This window comes from Strongylocentrotus purpuratus, unplaced genomic scaffold (assembly GCF_000002235.5).
Source record: "Strongylocentrotus purpuratus isolate Spur 01 unplaced genomic scaffold, Spur_5.0 spur5_scaffold_6, whole genome shotgun sequence".
Classification (NCBI taxonomy): domain Eukaryota; kingdom Metazoa; phylum Echinodermata; class Echinoidea; order Camarodonta; family Strongylocentrotidae; genus Strongylocentrotus; species Strongylocentrotus purpuratus.
In genome coordinates this window covers 1,130,346-1,147,888 of record NW_022145612.1, presented here as the reverse complement: position 1 = coordinate 1,147,888, position 17,543 = coordinate 1,130,346, and the positions used below count along the sequence as shown (strand labels likewise).

Here is a 17,543-nt window from a genome sequence, read left to right as displayed (position 1 = left end):
ACAATGGCCCGAATTCACAAAGGAGGTGTGTAGACAAACCTATGTTTATGTGGATCATGTGATGCGTTTTGAAGCGTTTCAGACCAAGGTTTGTCTGAACTTTGGTCTGAAACACATCAAACGCGTCATATGCCGCACATAAACCTAGGTATGTCGACAAACCTCCTTTGTGAATTCGGGCCGATATGTTTGTCTTTGTTAGTCTCATAAAACTCCTTTGAAGTAACAACAATTTTCCCAGTATTTATCAATTTTGCTCCGATTCATGAGATTCCATTTGCCGCTATTATTAGATATTTTTCATTGATGACATAACCAATACACAAAATCAAAGGAAACATCAGGAACAAGTTGATCAGCGTACAGTCAAACACCTCCTACATGATACACAGTGCAGTCAAGTTTGTTATTGTTATTGTGAAATGACAGGTGTAATGGAGAGGGACACAGCTAGATGAAAGAAGTGTATATTTACCGGTCTCTCCTCTGAGATTTCCTCCTCTCTTCCAACTCTTGAATGTACTTGACGAGGAAGTCAGGGTTATTCAGCTGTCTCGAGAATGTGATCATTGCTCGCTCTAGATCTGCATCCAAGTACTATACATGTACAGTAAATCATTATACATGTATAGTATAAATGAAGAAATACAGAAATGTTTGTAGCTCTTAATCTACTGACATTAGATAAAAGTTGCATAATTTACATGTGCATGTGCATGAACATGTTTCGCTTCTTTTTTCTTAATATTAATGTGCATCTAAAAATATTAGCTTCTTCGTTTGACACTAGAAAGCATAATCTTATTTGTAGAAGGATAGTCGTCTTGTGACTAATAATTCTGCTACACTTTGAAACAATTCTTCTGCAAATTCTACAATATATTTTGCATAAAAGAAAATCCATTCTACTATAGTACTTTTGCCATAGAACAAAACGTTCTATTTGTACAATGTCAGAATGCTATTCCTGCATGTAGCAGGTGTCAATCATGTTTGTGAAATCACACAGCAACCACTGAATGTAAGACAATCAAACCTATCTATGGAGGCCACCTAAGGGAAACAGAGAAAGGGGCCACTGTAGAAAAGTGGCCTTTTTTAGACAGGTCCTGCAACATTTCTTTCTTGAGGAATACAAACACGGCCACTCTATGGCCTTCAAAGAGAGGTGAGCACTAATAGAGATGTGATACATACTGACCTCTGGATCAGCGGTAGCAGGGAGGATATCCAGACCTGAGAAGAGCATGTTTCGGGCATAGTCCTGGGTGTTTACAAACGGAATACCAAGACCTTTCACCTGGTTTTCAACTTCTGTCATGTCAACCTGCAAGTTGTGGTAAGCTGAAGGGAAGTAAAAAAACACATCATAAAAAAGATGGTTGAGCAATTGTGCAACAGAAATCTTCAAGAAATATTTAAAGTAGGATACAATCAATGTAGCAAGAATAATGATACAATAGATTTCTTTTAATCGACTGTAAGAGGATTTAGATATGACAGGTCCTATGCTGTAAGGTAGTGCCTGTAAATAGTTTAAGTGTACAAATCACCTGCAAATAAAGATTTGAGTACAGCAAGATTGTATACAGTCAATCTAAAAACATTTTACTTGAGTTAACAGTTAAAGAGTATAGTGACAAAAGTTAAAGATAACATAAAATCTCTGTATAAGGAACCTATAAAGTCAAACTTGGATTCAATGTGCTACTGACTTCTGTGCAGGTATGTAGGGTACATCAACTAGTCTTCTTGTAGGTTGCTTTCATGATCATTGAGAACATACATGTACAAGTTAGTAGTATTGTGACATTACATTCCTGTCATACAGAGCTGGTGATATTTACCTTCTTCTGCACGATTCTGAATCTTTTTTTCAAGAAGTTCCAACTCATCCACCTGTTGATCAATAGCTTTCTGTCTACGTTTGACCAAGAACCTTCCAGCAAGACCCATGACAATGATGATTACCACTAGAGCACCAACAGTAGGTCCAACTATGAGCCCAATCGAGGGTTCAGTAGTGGTTGAATATTGAACAAATCCAGGGTAAAACCAAAGATTTCCATGCTTCACCTGAATGAAAAGAAAAATTATATTACATCAAGAGGAAAATATACAGAATATACATAGTTTTTCAATTATTTTAGAATTACAAATACATGAGGGAACATAACTAAACGGTAGTGCAAATCCACATGACATCAAAATATAATCAGAGGTTGGTTTTAACTTGATCCACTAGTAACGTGACCAAGATTTCTACTTGGAAAAGTAATGATTCTAACATCACTTTACGTGTTTGCTGAATACATCTCCCAGTTTACAATAACATTTATAGATAACCTCCAAATTTTGTTGAACAATTTGACAGGTGATATTATAGAGTACCAATTACCTAAAGAATTTTTTAAAAAACTTTTGAGCAGCTAGAATGTATAAAATCAATCTAAAAAAATGTACTTGGCATTCTATATTATGTTAATGGTTATAGAGCAAAAAGATAACAAACATAGTATCCTGCGCACGGAACCAAAATTGGGCTTGGGTTCCGTGGGAGCGTGTATGTGTGTGTCTACTAACAAATCTATTTTATTTCTACCGTATTTAAACTGCAATAGCTCTTAGTAGAATTAGTATTTGCAGCTCCTATTTTGAATACAGTATAGCGACGTGGAACCCCTCATATCAAAAATAACTTACTGTCACAGCTGGAAGATTCTTTGCATCTCCCTGACCTAGTGTTCCATTCAAGCTTCCTGCTTGAGGCTGGTCATCTGGTAACTGACAACGCAGGACATTCATTCCAAGATCATCAACAGTGCATTCTCCATCAGGTCCTAACAAAACTAGTACATCGTCTTCTGTACTTGCCAAGGTTAAATCCATTCCCTAGAAAAACATAAAAGCAAAATTTACAATTTTAGCTTCAACCAATTTACTCATAGCATGTGCAGTCAAGCCTGTGAATAGAAACAATCAAAGCCCTTTAATATGCCACTGAACTTAAAAATGTTCAGTGTAAATTAATTTCCTTATTTGAGATAACTAATAACCATAACATTACTATACAAAAAATAATAATAATAATAAGTTACTCAAAATATTTCAATACACTTTGCATTAGACACAATAATAATTCAATAATAATACATAATTATGAAATACATTTGACATATATCAGATAGCAAACACATTGCATTGATTTTATAGCTATAAACAAATACTTCACAAATAGTATTGTATTATATTACACTAAAATTATATATAAGATGTACTCTTCTTTAAAGGCAGATATCATGACAAAATACAAAGAATATTGAATTAAATATAGTAATCCACAACTATAACATTAAATTTTAACTTTCAAGTGTCTTTTAAGCCAGCATTTATATTGGATTTTAAGCGTATATAAAGCATATGGCTCTTTCTTCAATATGTGAAAAAGAAAAGAAGGCAAATTTCTCCTGCGAATTTACATAGAATCATGACAGACATTAATTCAGTATCAAGAATAGGCTAGAGGCATTACTGCAATATTTCTATTACATGGCAGAATCTAACCGTCAATAACAACGTCTATTATTAAAGCAATTCAAATTTCAATTGAAAAAATTTAATAAAAAAACGATCATTTACGGAAACAAAAACGTGTCTGCAAATACAGAGTAATGATGACAACATTTTTCGAAATGATTAATCAATACAGGCTAAATGACTTATTTCATGAACAGAAATTTGGTGTTGCAGTGTGTTTGAAGAAAACTCCTAAACTCACTGTAATCTCGAGTCGTTTATTAGCACTCTTATAAATTCTGCTGTTCCCACTGAAGTTTACATACACAGGGTCTGGGAAATATTCAATTGTGCCTCGATCAATCACATATCCATCAAAGTCAAAGGATAAATTCGCAATCATTGCATCATCTGTTGCTCGTCTTCTTCTAGCAGGGATAGCATCATCAGGAAAATTTGGTGTTGGACATGTGAGAATGGTTTCTGTTCCATTGCAGAGCTTTAGGACATAAATGTCAAAGCATTGATAAAGAATAAAGAACAAAAGATATAAAAAGTATTAAAATTTCATTTCCATTTCATGTAATTGCACTATGATCACACGTTTGAATGTTCCAATCTATAAGATCCAATAATTTATGAACACAACCAATTGTGATTTCATAGAGAAAATTTGGGAATTTAAATGTGTATGCATGGAAGAACAATTCATTTATTTTTTATATAAAACTGACAACATACATGTACATGTACAAGCAAATACAAAGTATGCTAAGCAGCAGTGTGTAAAATATATTCATCTAAATGTTACTAAATATAATGTACAAGTGTATGCCTGAAAGAACATACAGGTAGTATTCCAATCTTTCACAATCTACATGTAAGGGCTATTAAACAATTAAGGGTATGGAAGAAATAAAGGATAACATAATACCCTACACAAGGACTAGTACCTCATACAATGCACATGTACTATTAGAGCATGTACAGGAAAATCAAATAATCTTCTCACAAGTCGCTTCTATGTTTAATGGGTGTATTTAAAATTGCCACATCTCTTTGTAAAAGTAATATTTGAAGCTCGTTTTTTTTCAATATACTATAACCTGATAAATTCCCTTACATACAGAGCAAAATATATTTTGATAATCCGATACCTATTACTGGTAATAGGACTTGAATGAAATATAGAGAATGCATATCATACATCAGATTTGCTAGCATCAGTTGTGAGAGAACTAACAACAATCCTGGGTTCTTGGATCAGATCAAATCTAACGCCAGTTAGTGTGATATCAAGACCTCCTCTGTTGAAATAAAAATAGATTCAAGGTAAGCTTCAAATAACATCTAAATATAAGAAAACAGTCATATGTGAAAAGCACAGACAGGGAATACTTCATAATATTAGATAGCTAAGAGATGTAATTGGTCCAGAGCTCGTCACGTGATGTCTATTGCGAGGATCGTAATTGTTATATTTTCCTGGCTGGTCACTTTCCAGTGTTATATTAATCAGCTGATGAAATGAATGTATTTTTAATCAATGCATGTCGCCCTCTTGAGTACTGTATGTCACCAATTACACCAATACCGGGTCCAATTTTTTTTCTTCAAATTTTGTTTTCCCTTGTACCAGTAATTGTTTTTCCACAATTTTTTCCTTCCCCAAAAAAGCCCCAAAATGTTTTTGAAGAATTTTTTTCTTCCCTTAAAATTATTTTGTCAAAATATTTTTTTCTCAATAAAAAAAAAAAATTGGGGCAACAAAAAATGGACCCCCCCCCCTAAATCTTCAAACCAAGGCTATCTAATATAAGATATTGACTGTCAAGGGGTAGATAACATTCTTCGGACGTGAAGGGAATTATATTTTCCCTCAGCGCTGTGCGCTTCAGGAAAATATAACCACTTGGGAAAATATAACTCCCTTCAGCGGTCCAAAGAATGTTATATTACACCTTCTGCCAGTCAATATCTGTATAACATTTGGTCAATTGCAAAAAGAAGAAAAAATTAACAAATTGTCAATTTACATATTCTTATAGAATATAGTATCTATGAAAAATAATTATACACTTTATCATTTACATGTTAAGATGTTTGCTTGGGCCAAAGCATACAAAATTAGAGACACAGATCAATACAAGCTTCAGAGGAATAGAACAAAGAAAAAGTTGGTTAGATTTTTTTTCACTGTTGAACTCACTCCTTATATGAAAAATCTAGTGAAGCAATAATGATGTATTATGTCATGCCATGGAGAACTTTACAAATTGTTTTATACATAGTGCAAAGTAGTAATATAACCCCTCTTTTCAAAGCTTTTGGTGGAACAGACACATGTGAAATTATATTACCCATGCTGCTTCTTGAATTAAAAAATATATTCATCAATAAAATGAACAGGGATATTTTCAATGATTTCTTAACAAAAGGTAGAGTTCTCTTTATACATAACATTACACACTACATTGCCAATGGCTAATTTTTAATACCACTTGTTATCTCCACTTTCACAAATACCAGAATTCCATTTTTTTCTTCTGAAACTTACAAGAATGTGTTTCTATCCGAGTCATAATTCTATGATAAAGTAATTCCCCCAAATGCTTATTATGACTGGGTAAACCATGGTGATTTATCACAGTGATTCTTTTTAAACAAGTAACTTACGACATGATAGATGTTGTCCTATCAATATCTTCAATCTCTGGATTTGGCATGTAGGTGAAGTCGTAACCGCTGAATTGTCTCTCTTCTCCATCAAATGTCATGGCCAGGGTTACGGAATCCTGTGCATTCTCCGGTATGCTGCTTGTGATGCAGGTTGCGATTTCATCTTGAACAGAACTTCAAAATAACAAATAATACCCACTTACATATTTAATGTACTTCTATTCTCTCAATCTCTGCCTATTTGTTTTAATTTATGAAGCCTTTCATGAATGGATATGATGGAGTTCACATATTTAATTACAAAATATTCGAAAATGGCATCAATGAAGAAATGTGTACACTGAAACATTTCTCAAGGCCCATTAGCTACACAAATTCTTCTCAATATTCAATTGCGCTACATTACTTTTAAGAACAATTAAGGTTTAAACAACAAAGACTTATGGTGGACTTTCAAAACAATGACATCAAGCATTGAATGTAAAACACATTACTTACATCTCTAGGCAATCTGCATCTCTGAATCTTGCAGTAATGTCCCTTCCAGTGTCCAAGTACATGCCATCGATAGTGATATTTGTACCCCCTGCCATGGGTCCTTCTCTAGGACTAAACCCTGTGATCACAGGATCCTATCAGAGACAACATACTTGTATATCAAGGATATGAAATGAAATGTATGTCCAAACAAATCAATACATATATCTGTTTACATCTTGATCTAACAACTGTTGACAATGAACTTTGGATCAAATTGACTTCCCTCCCATGAAAGAAGTAAAATATTTTTTAGAATATACATGAACATGTACTACAAGCTTATATCGGTGCAATTATAAGAAGTATGAAAACATGTCCATCGTATGTTATATTTCCATAATTTGTTTCACTCAACAATCATATCCCGATACTTTGGCTACATGTATAATAATCAATATTAAAGTCTTCATTCAGACTTTTATAACATCATGATTTTATTTCAGCTGTTGTTGTTTTGTTTAATAGTTATATAAACTTTTTCATTCAATTCAATTAAATTTTAACACAAACCACATTAAAAATAAATGACGCCTCTTCCACCACAGTTGCAGACGGATAAAAACTAGACAGGATTTTGTCTTACTCACCCTATACTGAAATTTCTTAGTGCTCTGTCCTGTCTTATTTCCTTCCCCTGACGCCACCGTGATTTCAATGCCTCCCGATATTACTTCAGTAGATATCGCTGTCATACAACTTACACTGCAAAACAAAATCAAACAAGACAAATGCGACTGCGTCTCCTACATGCCTCCGCCCTAAATTCAGCATACAAAATGCATGGAATTATTTGTGCGATCATAATGAAAACAAAAAGCCTATCTTTTTTATTTCTTTATATATCACAAAAGCAAGGCTAAAACCTGTTATTTCAGAAATTGACCTCTGTGACCTTTGAAATTGGAACCCCAAATCTGATCAGATCATCTTCCTATGTTGATGCATACTATCCCCCAAGTTTGAGCCTCATATCACAATTGCTTCTTGAGATATCACGATAACGAGGCCAATACCAAGAATTTAATAAGTTGACCTCTGTGACCTTTGACCTAGTAAATCCAAAATCTAATCAGATTGTCTTCCTATGGTGATACATACTTTCATCAAGTTTGAGCCTCCTATCTCTATTGGTTCTTGAAATATGGTGTTAACAAGAAAGCGGGATGGACGGACAATCCGAAAACATAATGCCTCCGGCACAACCAACGGTGTAACACTATTACTTGCAATTGTATAACTGATGAAATGCATTTTACTTATTCCATATTCTATAAACAATTAATTACACATTTAACATGTTTGGCAAAACATTGTCATTATAAACATGTACCGGTATGTACAATTGTACAAATTTAACAAAAAATACATTGTGAAAATATGTTACATACATCAGTCAGAGAAAAAGAAATGTAAGTCATAAAGAAGAGTAAATATGAGATTTACCTCTGTCCTGGCTGGTAATATTCGACCATGTTGTTCAAATCGCACTCCAAATCTTGAATAAGAATTTGAAGTACATCATCAAATACCACTCCAATGTCGGTTCCGATGATTTCTAATCTTGTATGGCCATTGATAGGCCCTGACAAGGGGTTAAACTTCGGAAAAAGAAAAAAGAAATTATAAATTGATCCCATCAAATCTCTTGATATCATATACTACTTCAGTATATCACTAAAAGATAACTAAAAGATAACACTTAAAGATAAAGTTGAGTTCTGGTCATGTGATTGCATTGTGAAAGAAACGGTGTGGAATCTATCAGAAAAGGTTGATCATCTAGTATATAAGTATTCGTGTGTATTGCAAGGTTCTGGAATCATCAAAATGATGAGACAGTTGGCCAAAGCTTGGCAAAGTTACAAGCACTGTACACAGAATGATGTATATGGGACTACACGAGCACATGGCGAAAAAAACCTACCCCCCGATTTTTACGTATTTTATGTCATATTTAGAATATGAAGGCATTTGAAGAGCCATGCTTTTCAAGGAACATGTTTAATCTGATGTTCTTCCACCCTTGCATAATAACAATGATAACGCTCACAAATTATTTTTTACCTCTTCCCAGAACTCAACCTTCTCTTTAATCACAATTATTATTAATAAATGACACATATTTGTAAAGCTTAGAGCCTCCTCTTTCATTTCATGCAACTCATATGATGCATATTTCACGCATGAGTGAAGGAAACCAAAAGTCATTTGGCAGGCGGTATCTGAATTTCGTAGGAAAATTCACATTTCTGGAAAGTTCAGTTTCTGCCCTTTCATATGACACCTTAATCAGGAAAAATGAGCAAGGAATGACAAAGTTCTGTTTGTTCAAAGTAGTGCTTGCATCTCCATAATTTTATTGAACAAATTCGTTTTCACCGGCTGCCTGCAGTAGTAACAAGCAGAATTGACAAAAGACTTAACTCCGTTTCCTTGACAATCAGCCATGCATGAAGTCTTTCGTATATGGCTGATTGTCAACGAAACGGAGTTAAATCTTTTGTTAATTCCGTTTCTTGCTACGGCAGGCAGCCAGTGAAAAAGACTTCTTTTGATAATTTTCGCTTTTAAACAAAATAAGACGCCATTGTATATTCAGCTGCACACACCGCGGTATGTTCGTCGTTTCAAGAGGGAACAAATGCCGTCCTTAATATTATTCCGGGGAGTTTTCAATTTGAAAGTCTGGTTTCTTTGATTGTTAATTAACCCCTATCCTGTGTATTTACAAGCAAAAGATTTTAGTTATCAGAATCGGGTCATATCCCCTTTTGAATGGTTTGACATGCCATTACATTTATATACACTAAACTCGTTATAATTTGACAAATAATAGCTTTGCAATTATGTTTATTCTTTATGGGATGTCGTCTGCTTGGGCAGTATTGGTCCATATAGTGACGTCATTAAGACATCGTTATTTTTCCGGCGAATCTCTCGTATATCCCAGCTGCTATGGAGGTGGTTGTATTTGTATTTTTTATAAATCACCCGATATGTAGTTGACCTAAGACGTGTAAGATGGCCATCTGTTAGCTTACCAGTTTCTAGTGATACATTAGTTGAGATATTTGTGATTTTCTTTGAATTTCACTTTTAATAATAATTGTGATTAAGTTATGATAAAACAACGATAATTCTCGGTTTCGTTTTTTCTGGGACGCACTGTATAATACCAATAATGAATACCAATTATATGTACATGTATATGAAATAATTTTAAACATTAAAGTTGATACTCTAAGCAAATAAATGTCCCTTAATTTGTTACCTACGGCAAGTATATGTTATTTTTAAGTTTTTCAATTACTTAGTATATCACAAAAAAATTCTGTCTACTCGAAATCCTCAATTGAAATGTCTAAAATATCCGCCTCTCTTTGCATAGAAAATCAGTCACGACGCTGGTCTACTATTTATGACCTCACGTCCGGAAGAGAGTATATTCACGTACCCGGATGTTCCATAGCAAACATGTGCAGAGTGATACGATTTTCTGCATATTTTTGTTTCAAAGGCTGAAAAGTCTAATAAATCATAATTCTATGTACAATTCTTTACCTTCCCCTAGTACTTCATAGTATTAATATCAATTCCCCTTTTAAAAATTATGACATATACATGCCAACGATGTGCTATTAGTCGATATTTTCACCATGTAATTTTTGTTTTGGTGTTGAAATCGGCCCAGGCACGGAGTGAACAGTAGCTGTCTACCCATGCACAGTTCATTACCATACACTACAGTGACCTCCCGATGGTTTCTTCTTCCTTTTTCCCATGTCTTTCGCCTTCCTTGGCCCTGAACATCCTTCATCTACCAATTCTGACACCGGTAGTCAGGAGCAAGTCTTTGTTAGTTGTTTTTCTTAGCTGACAACGTCGCTTTCATTCTCTTGCAATTGCCGATAAACATATAACTAGCGCACGTACGTTCCATCACAAGCAAGCAGCGCCTAGAGCAGCGGCTTGGTCTTACCTCCCGATTCTGCTCGCTCCACGAACGTTCATGCTAGAGCCGCGTAACTCGCCAAAATATTATAGAGTAAGCGCGCTTGCATGATCTCGTTCAAGTTTGATATTTTACAACATAAATGTTTAACTGGTACTGTATCCTTTTTTGAGGCAGTCACACACATCTATGATAAGTACTATCATAGTTCTAGACCTATTCGTTTTTACAAAACTGCTCATGTACATCTGATGACAATATAATGCATCCGCCTATTCATAAGTGCACGATTTAACTTTAATTCCTAAGCAGTGAACTCGTCTTAAATCTCTACCAAAGAGGTGAATATGAGGATATAAAAAGAAATCAGCGACTGGAAAATGTTGCTTCGTTATTCTTCATTCAAATGAAAACAGAAAATCCATCAAATATACTCCTTAACAACAACAAATCTAAGCTCTGACAGGATAGCATTTACGTAGGGATATCACTGCCATTCACTCTCACTGAGCCCATGACTCCCGTTCGTGACGTCACGGATTGAGGCCCGACTCTACGTGCACTTCCGGGTTTCAGACTTAGATATTTTGGTAGAGTTTACTCGAATAAATTCATTATTCTAAACTTGTTTTGTTCGGGTGTACACCATTTGGTGTTATTATGGGGGTTAAAAGCTTTCTATTTAATATGTAATTATCTCAGTATTTGGGATTCTTAGAGTATCAACTTTAACAACTGTTCTAAATTTAAAAGGCTTGTTGATATATGTCTATGAATGACAACTGCGCGCAACAAAGGTCATATAAATATTCACTTTATAAGCTCTGCATGTGAAGCATTTTACACTTGCTTTATCATAAAAAAAGAGTGATCAAGGTTTACCATCGATATTCGAAAGACTTAATAGTTTGGATTTATATCCTTTATGAACAAATTTTCTCTTACATCAGTGATAACTGGTGCTGAACATTTCTGCGTCTCATTCTGATGGAGAAACAGGTTGTTCTGACAAACTTCACTTTGAATGACATTGCAGTCATCACCACACCAACCACACTTCAAGATGGATGGAGTTGCATCTCGGGAAAGGCATCGACTGCAACTTCCACTGTTAACTGAACACTTGTAAAGGGTGACTGCAATTCAACAAAACAAGATATCCATTAAATGCAGCTCAGAAGTCACTCTTTATTCAGACTAGTTTTGTTAAACTGATTTTCTTAATGACATTTTTGGAAAGACTTTTTAAACATGCAAGAGCATTCACAAGAATACTGCTGTCATGTAACTGGTGCCAGACTTCATACCCATACTTCCCCTTATTGTAAGAATTTCAAAACTGAATGTGGTTCATAATTAATCCTTAAGTCTGACTATATACTACAGTGATAAAGAGTAGACATAATATCACTCCTCAGAGAAGGAACACAAACAATAGGTTATCAATACAGAAGACATAAATTCATCCCGTGCCAAGAACTACATGCACAGGTCTACATGTATGTGACACATTCTAATGGTTTTAAATTCCAATTAAAGAAATGAGAATGGTAAAAAATATTCTAATGAAAATTTAGCTCAGAATTAACATCTGAGCTTGCCTCACTTTTTTCACTTTTGTCTAGCTGGTTTACTCACAATCTCCTTTTTAGAGTGCAAATTCAAGATTACATTATGTAATATCTTTAAAAATGTAATATCTGAAGCAGAAAGTTTTGAATACATATTTTGATCAACTCTTTTTACTAGGAAAATCCAATATCACCTGTCTAAAATGAAAATTAAATAAAGTACCATTGACTCCTTGTATTGCGATTATATGTCAAACATCTATGGGCTTACCATGCGTTTCTGACAGGTCATCTATGCTGTTCTGTCCATTCCACTGTACAGAGACACTGACATTCTTCTCAAGAAAATTTCCATTGTACATGTACTGAAAACGAACAATAAAACACAATATGAAAAAGAAGGGAATAATCTGTAAACATGTTTGTTCTCGCTTTGGTCACTTAGTGGAACAAACGGGGGGGGGGGGGGGGGGGGGGGGGGGGGACACCAGTTTACTTTGGCACAAGTAACATGTAGCTGTATCATAATATACAAAAACAATGTGGCGATCTCAGGGTTTCATTCCATAGCAAATAAAGATATTAGAAATATTTATATCATAGACTTTGGATAAAAAAGTAGTTTACCAGACTGAGTAAGAATATCAGTGAATGGATACATACTGAAGCTTTTTGTCTCCCTCTCATCGGGGTAAACCATAATAAGGAACGGAAAGCCGTAATCAGGCAACATGAATGGAAACTAAAGGAACAACGCGCACAACGAATGTCTTTATTCACTGATATTATTTGATGTTGTAGTATCAATAATCTCTTCTCTAATTTTACCAGTAATGAAATAGTAGTAGAAAATAGAAGGAATGATTTCTGTTAACTCAGTATACTAATCTTTAATCTTCTATAAATGTAGGCAAGTGAGAGCACACAAAAGAAATAGATGCACACAACCAAGGCCCTTAGAAGAGTATACTTTAAATGACAAAATAAATAAAAACATTCTTTTACTGTAAATTTAATTTGCCAAACCATTGATGCTAAATATAAATGTAAACACTTTTAGAGTCAACTTCATGACCATCCATGAATACTTGCACAATAAGTCATTAATTTCATGTTATTTTACTGTAAACTGTAAAGTTGTAATAATGCTGGATAAGCATAACTCAAGATTTTACCCTTGTATCATTGCAGAGAATGTAGGTTTCATTAAAAGTGGTACTGGGTACTCTCACTTCTTCTCCTTCAATGTCAAGGATGCACTCATATGTTATTGGGCCCTGGAAATATACAAAAAGTCATGTTATTTCAAAGATATGTTTAGCAATTCGGTCTAATCAGCACCTGTATATGCGAGGGAGATTTATGAACATGCCAAACATACAGAATAATTTGGGTCACAGTTGGGAATATAGTATGTTCTCTAATTGTTAATCTATGTCAGTGGCGGATCCAGGGGGGGGGGCCTGGGGGGCCTGGGCCCCCCCCCTTGAGAAAAAAATCATGTAAAATCACGTGATTTTTACCTTTTTTGGGGGTTGGGCCCCCCCCTGGCGCTCAAGGGGGGGGTGCAAATTGAAATTTTTTTGAGGATCAAAAAAAAAAAAATGTGCTCACTACCCCCCCCCCCCAAAACCCCCCCCCCCCCCCAAATGAGCGAATTTTTGGCCGGCGCGTTTTTCAAATTTTCGGGAGCAAAAAAAAAAAAAAAAAATTGTGCTCTGTACCCCCCCCCCCCCCCCCCCCCCCCACTGAGCGACTTTTCGGCCGGCGCGATTTTCAAATTTTTGGGAGCAAAAAAAAATAAAAGTTGGGCCCCCTCCCCTAAGAAATCCTGGATCCGCGCCTGATCTATGTTGTGCTTGTGTGAAGTGAATTTCAAGTTTAAAGCTTAATATCCAAACAAAAAGTACATCAATATAACAATCATACGTGAATGTTTAACATTAAAAGGACAAATGGGACTAGAAAAAAGCATTAAATGCTAATCGTGTCTATATGGTACCACTAACACACAAAAGTATCACAACAATGAATGAGAACGTAATGAATAAATATGAATAAAATTGACTACATACTTTAAGCTACAAGCTACCGTATTCTACATCTAGGCTAAAATATGTTCTGTGATTAAATACAAAGCTTTGGTATTTTACACTAAACAAAAAGATAAAGAATTATAATGATAATAATAATAATTAAACCTAGGCTTCTATAGCGCATTTCATCTTCAGAGAAAATAACAATGCGCTTTACAATATTAAAACAACTAAATTACACATACCGGTAACTACTTATTCATGAACTAAAAGAAGTATCAAAATACGAACAAGATTAATAATAATCAATCATTATAAACATCAATTACAGAGAAATGAAAGCAAGTTATGTAAAAACACAGTAATCTAATTAAATTTTGATGAACACAATAATGCAGTTTAAATGACATTAGAAAGCGTTTTTAAACAAGTAGGTTTTCAGTTGAGATTTAAAGAAAGTTACATGTAAGTCTGTGATGGTTCGGAAGGTTTATAGCATAATGTTTACAAAAAGGCAAGAACTTTGGCTCAATGTTCAGAACAATTATTCTATTTGAATTTGTGATATTAGTGTTCTACGAAAGCAGGACAGACACTAATGCTTTAATTTCTCCCGTACAGATAGTGGTAGATCATTCCAAAAGCATGTGCCTCTGAATGATACTGAAAATTTACCCTGCATTGTCCTTACTTCAGGCACAAACAACTTCTTACTTTCTCATTGTCTAGTCTCATAGTGATGCTCTATGAAACAGCAATACTGAATTAGGGACTGCAGCAATTTATCATTCAATAATTGATACATAAAAACACAAATAGATAGTTTATGGAATTGATACACATTCAATAATTAGAAATACTAAAGAAACTGAGGTCTTTTCACAAGAGAAAATTGAACAAATGTAATGTACATTACTTCAATCCAAATGTACTAGCCTGAAGTTTAAGATAAATGTACCTGTAAATGCTATATACTGTTCATACGGGCATATTGAAGTCAAGTCTTGTTCATAATCTGATCATGACTTAACCTGTTTAGCAGTGGTGTAATGTAAGTCCACTTCCACTATACTTGAATTTCCAGAAATTATATATAAATTGCCTGTATGCACTAGTTGATGGATCTCTTGTTGGCCTACCAGCTTGATAATAATATAATTACCTTTAACTGATCTATAGGAAGGTTCTTTGCAGATAGTGAGAAGCCAGAAGAAATACTGACTGGTATGAGAAATGATTCTGTTGCTCCGAGCAGCTGAGGGCAAAACCCTGTCCTTTGTTTCCAGAACCATCAGTATTCTATAGAGACAAACAGTCAGGTAACAGGTGAGCACGGAAATCAGTAACATTGAGCACCTTGCTTGGTACATTTGTGTGCTATAATTTTTTTGTATAGTATTGTAACAGAATTGAGTCATCGTAGCAGGCGCATGTCAATGGAGAGTTAGGTGTTGGGCGCCAACATGGAAGGACGTGTTACGGCAAGTTGGAAAGGGCAGAGCAGGATAACACATAGGTAAAAATGGGAGATCAGAGTATTGTTGAAGTGGAATTATACCTTGTTGTTATATAGTTATTTGTGAATAAACCTTTCGATCCTGTAAAGAGACCATGTGTTTTGGTGTATTATTGAGAGTAGCGTGAATGCGTTGATGTTGGAGTGATTGCTTCACTGTCTATGAAAGACAGTCTACACATATGCATTGTAAACAGTTATTCACATAATTAAGGTTGGCTCCCTGATATATGATTTGCAATATAAAGCCCCCCAAATGCAAACAATTCTTGGGCAAATATTCCCCAAAAAAGTTTGGTTAAATTACAATAAAACATAAGGAGATATATCTGTAAATACTATTTGATTGACAGACATTAAACTTTGTGTCAATGAATGTTCATTTTATTCCTTTAGGATGCCAGACAGAATTTATGCGAGGGCATAAAAACTATTTACAATGAGCTATTTTGTATCCTAGGAAAGCTTCAACTATGGCATGAACACATGTTCATAGCCTGAATTCAGGCTTTGCTTGAAAACGAGCATCCCTGCATCACTTGCTTACATTAACTCCAGTAATGACTGTATCTCCTGTCTGACATGTGCGGCTATCATCTGTACACTTGTTGTCATAAACACACCAGTCACATGGGAAGCGGGCCGTAACACAAGATGAACATCTGCATGAAATTGAAAATGACCGTTGTATTAAAACTAATACCAAAACTATTATTATGACTATTCACAATGACGCCAGTTGAACCCTTTCTACAATACTGCCTAAAGTTCTGATTTGATCATTATAAACAACCCCAATACCAACGAGAACAACGAGATAAAACAGCTTGCTGAAGTTTAAGGAATCTAAGAACTTACGATTTAATGAGACTGCAGTCAAAGAAGAAGAAATCTTTGGTCACAAAGTTGACACTCGTTTCAGTTGAGACAACAGACAGAGGCAGGTTCAAAAAGTACACTACCAAACAAATGAAAAGAAATGTTAAACATACTAATCATTTTAATGCAGACAAAATCATGTATCATAAATGAAGGATGAAGAACCACTTTCTGCTTTTTGTCTAATGACAATAATATTTTGAGGGTCAGTGGTAACTGCCAACAAAGAAAATCAAGCAGATTATTAAAGGGCTGCAAGATACTGAGAGAAATACACGGTAATTACATAAGTCCTATACATATACATTACATCATAAACCTCTCGAAAACTTTATACGAGGGAAAGGTCTCAAATCTAGGAGACTGTTCAGCATTCAACTCAATCTACTTCATGGATTCCTGCATGTCTCTTGTGTTTTAATGAGTTGTCGAAAATGTCAACAACAACAAAATAAATGAATACATTAGATAACAAAACATGTACCATATTTCAATGATGTTTTACAAGTATTGGTATTTTAATTACGTATCAATAGTCAGCACATGTTATTTATTCAGATGGATGTAATTAGATTTGCAAAGACAATGTACAATCCGCACTGATACACATTTCATCTTTACATGTACTTACTTCCATCTGGAATTGAAGGTAGGCCGTTTTCAGGAGGAGATATACAGGTAACAGTATTACCGGTAGTTGTAGCAGAGACCGGCTCATAAGAGTTAAATTCACACATGTATTGAAAACTGCTGCTAAGATCTGGGAGCTGTTGGACTGTAATGGTAATCTATAACAAGAATGGGAAAAAAAAGTGTGATTTCTCAACATGACTCACATGCACAGGAAATCTCAC

The 17,543-nt window shown here is 34.8% G+C and overlaps 1 protein-coding gene across 1 annotated transcript in view; it reads right to left on the bottom strand.

The window, feature by feature from the left end:
• The window catches only part of LOC105441804 (plexin-B1), a 31,003-nt gene extending 13,543 nt beyond the window's left edge, over nucleotides 1-17,460 (bottom strand). The window contains exons 1-17 of the mRNA XM_031000552.1: nucleotides 17,321-17,460; nucleotides 16,669-16,768; nucleotides 16,358-16,472; nucleotides 15,457-15,593; nucleotides 13,434-13,535; nucleotides 12,530-12,623; nucleotides 11,633-11,823; nucleotides 8,179-8,333; nucleotides 7,323-7,437; nucleotides 6,694-6,827; nucleotides 6,193-6,369; nucleotides 4,724-4,823; nucleotides 3,779-4,015; nucleotides 2,704-2,892; nucleotides 1,848-2,076; nucleotides 1,202-1,344; nucleotides 476-597 (exon numbers count right to left, since the gene is read on the bottom strand). Coding sequence (XP_030856412.1) covers nucleotides 476-597; nucleotides 1,202-1,344; nucleotides 1,848-2,076; nucleotides 2,704-2,892; nucleotides 3,779-4,015; nucleotides 4,724-4,823; nucleotides 6,193-6,369; nucleotides 6,694-6,827; nucleotides 7,323-7,437; nucleotides 8,179-8,333; nucleotides 11,633-11,823; nucleotides 12,530-12,620 — 1,883 coding nt within the window. The 5' untranslated portion in view covers nucleotides 12,621-12,623; nucleotides 13,434-13,535; nucleotides 15,457-15,593; ... (1 more) ...; nucleotides 16,669-16,768; nucleotides 17,321-17,460. The remainder of the gene's footprint in view (nucleotides 1-475; nucleotides 598-1,201; nucleotides 1,345-1,847; nucleotides 2,077-2,703; nucleotides 2,893-3,778; nucleotides 4,016-4,723; nucleotides 4,824-6,192; nucleotides 6,370-6,693; nucleotides 6,828-7,322; nucleotides 7,438-8,178; nucleotides 8,334-11,632; nucleotides 11,824-12,529; nucleotides 12,624-13,433; nucleotides 13,536-15,456; nucleotides 15,594-16,357; nucleotides 16,473-16,668; nucleotides 16,769-17,320) is intronic.
• Nucleotides 17,461-17,543: the final 83 nt, after the last annotated feature.